The sequence below is a fragment of the Musa acuminata genome, chromosome BXJ2-4 (genome assembly GCF_036884655.1).
Source record: "Musa acuminata AAA Group cultivar baxijiao chromosome BXJ2-4, Cavendish_Baxijiao_AAA, whole genome shotgun sequence".
NCBI lineage: Eukaryota > Viridiplantae > Streptophyta > Magnoliopsida > Zingiberales > Musaceae > Musa > Musa acuminata.
Window position 1 is genome coordinate 36,339,505 of NC_088341.1, and position 6,514 is coordinate 36,346,018.

The 6,514-nt window shown below is 47.4% G+C and overlaps 2 protein-coding genes across 5 annotated transcripts; one reads left to right on the forward strand and one right to left on the reverse strand.

Annotated features, from left to right (window-relative positions):
- The first annotated feature begins 1,308 nt into the window (after positions 1-1,308).
- On the forward strand, positions 1,309-3,319 carry LOC135608774 (pentatricopeptide repeat-containing protein At1g31430-like). Its single transcript, XM_065101814.1, has 2 exons — positions 1,309-1,458; positions 1,502-3,319. The coding sequence occupies exons 1-2, from the start codon at positions 1,309-1,311 to the stop codon at positions 3,317-3,319; spliced, it is 1,968 nt and encodes a 655-aa protein (XP_064957886.1).
- LOC135610601 (tRNA dimethylallyltransferase 9-like) lies at positions 2,175-5,936 on the reverse strand. Of its 4 annotated transcripts, none has more exons than XM_065105304.1 (3): positions 5,646-5,936; positions 3,979-5,355; positions 2,175-3,238 (listed from the first exon to the last, which is right to left on the reverse strand). In XM_065105304.1, exons 1-2 carry the CDS (start codon positions 5,659-5,661, stop codon positions 3,980-3,982), a joined length of 1,392 nt encoding a protein of 463 aa, XP_064961376.1. In that variant the 5' UTR covers positions 5,662-5,936; the 3' UTR covers positions 2,175-3,238; position 3,979. The 4 variants fall into 4 exon arrangements, with proteins under 4 accessions (XP_064961376.1, XP_064961379.1, XP_064961378.1 ...); XM_065105307.1 differs by having other exon boundaries at positions 5,617-5,935; XM_065105306.1 differs by having other exon boundaries at positions 3,979-5,421; positions 5,646-5,934.
- Positions 5,937-6,514: the final 578 nt, after the last annotated feature.

The following is a 6,514-nucleotide window of genomic DNA, read 5'->3' on the forward strand; positions in this document are numbered from 1 at the left end:
GAAAAAGATCCTTTGATGAGTAACAATCAGATACCTAGATGTATTTCTATAAGATCTTCCTATGATGAGGATCGAAGAAGAGTTCAGCGATACATGTCTCAGCAGATTCAATGGTAGAAGATTCAGGAAAGCAAGACTTAGAATCCCATTACTACAAGATAGATTACATGATACCAAGAATACCATCCAGTTTCAGGCTGAACATGGTCATAACAGAACCAAGAATAATACTATCAATTGTGTTTTCAATAGATAAAATCACATGGCTACCAATTCAAGTCCTTTTTGTCCCTAGAGAAAACCTGGAATAAAAATCTGTCTTATGTCTTGATAAATCCATCTCAAACTCTACATCCTTACTCATAATAATAAATTATAATATTCTACAAGAGATGAGAACTGGTGTTTGGATAATCTTGAAGCACCTTGAACGTCCTGGGAACAATGAGAATTTTCATGCCCAATTTCAGGTTAAATTTCCATTCTCCACTCGATGCCCCAAAACAAAACAATCTATCAATTGACTAACGATTAGTACTGGTCTGGTTAAATCCAAGTCTTGAATCTTACATCCAGTGCATACTTCTTTGAATCCAATCCGTCCTAAGCACAACCACCAAAAACTAGCAATTCTTGTACCATATATAAAGTAATTACTCCGATACAACGCTACCAATTCGTAGAAAGGAGAAAAACTGCAACGGTCCAGCAGAAGAACAGACCTGAGAAGCCCATTCGACGACGGAGGAGATCAATATATGAGGTTCCCACGCCAGCACATCCGTCGAGAACTCGCTCCTGCCGATCCCGACGCAGCAGGCGAGAGGAGGGGAGCCGCCGAATGAGGAGGACAACGAGGGGTACCGGAGGCGGATGAGGCGGCTGAGATCGAGGCGCCAGAGCTAGGAGGAGGGAAAGGGGAAGGGGGGGCGGGAGAAACCCGTCGCGGTAGTCTGGTAGAAATCGATGGCGAGCCCTCGCGGTTTGTTGCTTTTGGCGGGCGGTTTCGTGGCTCTTAGTACCGGTTCAACTCGGAGTGAGTTGTTGTGGCAGTCCGAGTCCACTCGTCGCGACATTGTGGAGTCGCACCGCAACTGGACAGTATGTTTTATAAGCCACATTGACATCATCGAGCTTTTATCGCACATTGAATTTTTTAGTTCTGCATTCTGTGGCTCCATCATCGTCTTCGTCGATGGATGACCACCAGCTTTTGGGGCCATGAACGGTGGCAACCCGCCTCCCATTGCATTCCCCGTCAGAACGCAGAACACACACACAGAGAGAGAGAGAGAGAGAGAGAGAGGCATGGCGATGATACCTTGGACTCTTGCAGTCATGGACCGCGGCCTCGCAGGGAAGAAGTACCGGGACGTCATGAACTCCATCTTCATGGCTGCCTTCCCTTCGGCTTCCGTTACCTCCTCCGACGCAATGTATGATCTGAAGAGAGCTGAAGTACGTGATCTTACCAGTATATAGCTCGAATCCTGATCGCCAGCTTATGGTGATGCCAATGTCCAAGTCACTGGCCCGATGCCTGTCCCTTGCCAAGCCGTGCGTTCCCTTGCTCGAAGCCTGCACCCAAGTTGCTCATCTCAGCCAAATCCATGCCCTTGTAATCATCAAGGGGCTCTCCCAGAACCGACATGCGTCGAACGCAGTCCTCCTCCAGATATGTAATGAGCTTCTAAGATCCCATTCCCGAGCGAATTCCCCGGGCACGGTCTTATTAGCCCTTTACAAGCAGCTGTTACGGTGCGATGCCAAACCCAACGGTGTCACCCTCTCCCTTGTTCTCAAAGCATGTCCCGATCTCAAAGCTCTTGGTTTGGTTATGGGTGTTCATGCTCAGTCTATAGCATTCGGCTTTCGATCCGATACTCTGGTGCTGAACTCGTTGATCCACGCCTATGCTGCTTGTGGGTCCGTCGGATTTGCTCACGACGTGTTTGATGAATTGCCTGACAGAGATCAAATTGCTTGGACTGAGCTGATAAATGGTTACGTTCGTAGTGGCCGTGCTAAGGAGGCTGTCGACCTGTTCTCTCGAATGATGGAAGCAAACGTGAGGCCTGACGGGATTAGCATTGTGGCTGCATGCACCGCTTGTTCGCAGCTGGGTGATCTGAGCTTGGGTAGGATACTGGAAGGATTAGCATGCAAGAGGGGGGTGAAGGACAACACTCATGTGGTCAATTCATTGATCGACATGTACAACAAGTGTGGGAGCATCGATGATGCTTGGAAATTGTTCGATGAGATGCCCCACAAAGATGTGGTTTCTTGGAACTCCATGGTTGCTGGGTCGGCGAGGACTGGCGACATGGAGGCTGCACAGAGTCTGTTCGATCAAACACCAAACAAGAATGAAGTGTCCTGGAGTTCACTGATCAATGGGTACGTGCAAAACGATCGCTTCAAGCAGGCTTTGAGCGCGTACAAGGAGATGATCGACGCCGGTGTAGCTACCAACGAAGCAGCTATTACCAGCGCCGTCAACGCTTGTGCTCATCTGGGTGCTCTTCACTTGGGGCGGCAAGTACACCTGAGCTTGGACGAGAGCAAGCTCTGCCATGACACCGTCTTGAGCACTGTGCTTGTGGATATGTACGCCAAGTGTGGCTGTTTAGATACGGCTCGTTCTCTGTTCGCGAGGATGGTGCACAAGAGCCAGGTCTCATGGAATGTGATGCTGATGGGATTGGCCATTCACGGGAAAGCAGCCGAATGCCTCGAGCTCTTCTCGGAGATGTCCAAGGATGGCACAAGGCCAAGTAGCACCACCTTCGTTGCAATTTTATCGGCTTGTGCGTATGCTGGATGGATCGAAGAAGGAAGAGACTTCTTCGATAAGATGACCGAATCCTATGGGATTACTCCTCGCGCCGAGCACTTATCTTGCATGGTTCATCTGCTGGGAAGAGCCGGGCATGTTCCCGAAGCATGTGATCTTGTTAGAGCTGCTTCCCATATCGAACCAGACGTGGCAACTTGGGGAGCTCTACTGAGTTCTTGCAAAAGCCATGGCTACGCAGAGCTTGCAGACGTCGTTGCAGGAAAGATGCTCGAGTTGGATCCTTGCCACACCGGAGCTTATGTGCAGTTATCAAGTATGTATGCTTCTGAGAACAAATGGAGGGAAGTGGTGGAGATCCGAAGGGTGATGAAGGGGAGAGGCATCAAGAACCGCCCAGGATGGAGTTGGTTCGAGCTGGATGGGACCGTCCATGAATTCCTGGTAGGAGTGAATTGGCACCCGAGCATGAGAGAGATTTATGGTGCACTACATGCAATAGATCTCCACATAAATGCATGATAACTGTTTGGTTGAATGCACAGAATAGTAGTTTTTCTGGTATTAAACCAAAGCTATGCTATCTTGTGATCTATTTTCCTGTTTTATTTATAGAATAGCACAACATGTTGTCAGCCAAATCCTTTTTAACTGATCTGTGTCTTTTGTTCCTTGTTTGTTTTAGAGCATCCTAATTTATCCAAGTTTCTGGCTACAAGGAAGTCAAAAATGCATGAGGTTATACATGAGAAGATGAAAGAAGAAGAACTGAGCTCATGAATTTTCCTCAGTTTATTCAATTTCTTTTTCCATGAAAAGGCAACTTAATCATATCCTTAAATAACAGGCAAAAATGGCACAAAGGAGACTCTTTGCTCTTGAATTCACTTCACAATAAATTATGCTACAAGTTCTTGGAGGAATTTGGAGTGTGGCCACATTCATTATGCAGCATTTAGATGCAGAACAGTAGGTTTATAGAGATGGCAGTGAGTAAATGAGAAATATATTGGACATCACTACCACACTACTACTAAAGCATAAGAACCTCATTAATCACACTAACAAAATCATTCCAGCATGCATTTTCTAACTGGTTGACAAAATTCAATTGACAAAATAACTCACATACTCTGACAGAAAGGCGAAAACACTGACATCAATTTCTCATAAACTTGTACCTTATCGACGCTGGGTGCTTCTGATCCAATTCATAACATGATCGCAATCTTGATCGCGGCTAAACAGCTTAACTAGTGCTCGATAGGACTTCAACTCGTAGGTTTCCTGTCGCCCATTGGTGTGTTTCTTCATTTTAAGCGACTCGGGCACCACCAATCTCCCCGTTTGATCATGGTACGCATCACAAATGAAATCGATGACTTCTTCGAATGGTCTCGAGGCATCAAGCCAGTAATAGATAAGCTCATTCCGAAACCATGTGATCTGCCTCTTTGCAAAATTTCGAGATGCTTTTTGGAATTCGGATAAGAATGCACGGAACTCTTCAGGAGTGCTTCTTCCTCCTTGTTCCCTACAGCTCAGCAGGTACTCCATGGCTTGCCTGTACCCAATTGCTCGAGTCGCAGAATTCATGTTCGGATGAAGGCCAATGTCAAGCAGCCACGAGGCTTCTGAGAGAAGCCCTTCGGTTTCCATCAGCATGTCTTCGCACCTCAAGTCGATCGACCTATACAGATCAATTCTCGGGCCCGTAAGGAAGAAGCAAATGAAGTTGTAATCCAGGTCCTTTGCAGTGTTCAGGGAGCTGTTTGCATCAGGTAGGTGTTCGACGACCGAGGTGTGCGATGCTCTCGAATCAAGACGCTGGCGAAATGAATCATACGGCACACTGAAAGCTGAAGGAGGCATTCCAGAGGACCTGATGATCTCGAGACTACGCCGCAACCGATACCAGTTATTTGTGGGCAGAAACCGAGCATTTGGATCACCGGCCTTGACCACTAAATCCACAGCTGCATCCCACTGCTTACTGTTCTGCAATTCCATGAGCTCTGCACATACTTCGTGCGAAATCATGAACGACGCCTTTGGAACGTCTGGCTTTCCATATATGTACCATCTTAGATAGAGTCCAGTCCCTCCGGCAACAATTGGGACTCGGCCTCTTCCTACAACGCCCTCGGTTGCTCTCCTGGCATCCTCAAAGAACTGCCCGGCAGAGTAATCGTCCGAGGGTTGCAAGATGTCGATCAAGTGATGAGGCACTTCGTTTCTGTCCCACGTAGAAGGCTTGGCCGATCCGACATCAAGTCCACGGTACACTTGCACGGAATCAGCGCTAACGATCTCCCCATCGAGTGCCTTCGCTAGCTCTAATGCGAGCCTACTCTTTCCCGCTCCTGTGGGGCCGGAGATCACGATGACTCTGTTCTTCTTCGTCGAACCGGAGACGGAGCAAGTAGCCCTCAATGTGTTCGATGGTGGGAACCGAGCCGTCGGGGTTAGTCTCAGAGGTGAACAGAGAGGAAGATCCATCTGCAAGCTCGATGCCGGCCTCGTGCCCCACGAAGGCAACCCGAATCCCGTTCTTGTAACTGGAAGAACGTCTACAGTATATTAGACAGGAAATCTTTTCACACCATTGAGCACCGAAGGGTGGTCTGCACATCAGACACCATCATATTACCAGCTTCAAATCAAAGAAATATGAGAAATTGCATCAAAAATTCAACCGAAATAAGGGATTCATGGCATGTTAGAAGAGGAGAGGGAGGTCCATCCATAAGTAAAAGCCTAAAGATAGGTCACCCTCCGGCGAGAAGAACATGAAATAAAAAGGAAGAGGCTCGACGTACAGGCATTTCATCGAATGCTTGGTGCGCACCTATTCGTCGGATCATATCGCCTTCTCCGGTACCCCGCGGTAGGGTTATGGGAACCCAACCCTATCCGTAAGCCAGGCGGCGAACCGGAGAAGCGAAGAAGAGCGCTCCAAAAGGGCGATGCACGTCGCAGCAAAATAACGAACCCAACACCGACTCGACTTCGACGGCGTATCCAACGGTGTCAACTCGTACCGCATCCGTCTTTAGATTTCTCTTATCTTTTAAACCAGCGGGTCGACGAAACTCACCCTTTAGCCTTCTCCAACTAAGAAGAGCATGAGATGCGGCCCCACGTCGGCACAACGCGTATCAATCGATCGACACACCGGTAAACGATTCGGGTGAGAGATTTGTATGTGCCGGCTCGGGACCGAGCTCCGTAAACCAAACCGGGTCGGGTTTGTGCACGGTGTCCTAAAAGCCCAACCCATCACATCTGACCTAATCTTGTTACGTACTTATTGATCACGATCCGGTCAGATTTCGACACGTTGAACTCAATCGATCAATCTTGCCATGTCATCATGAATTAAAGGACAAAAATATATTTTTAAAAAATATTTGTTCGAATTTCTTAACTCGTACTGCGGATTCATGACATGATGAGAATTTACTTTTTAAGTATTTTATACTTATATTTTTATAATGGATAAATAATGAAAACAAGACTTAGAATTCTGAACGGACGACACCCATCTCATGATCGACTTGGTACACGTTTGCTAACAAAGCATCTCGAAATTGAGGGCAGCAGAAGTCGTGCAAGTCAGCTTGTATTATGTGAGACGATGCTATCCTACCTTAAGCCATCCACGATAACATAGGACAGTGTCATACGGTGCAAAGCCGATCAACCCGAGCTATACGG

Bases quoted from the DNA above. Each gene is read 5' to 3' on its own strand.
- LOC135608774 (XM_065101814.1), top strand. From the start codon at position 1,309: ATGGCGATGATACCTTGGACTCTTGCAGTCATGGACCGCGGCCTCGCA. The intron at 1,459-1,501 runs GTACGTGATCTT...CCTGATCGCCAG, and splicing joins ATGATCTGAAGAGAGCTGAA to CTTATGGTGATGCCAATGTC.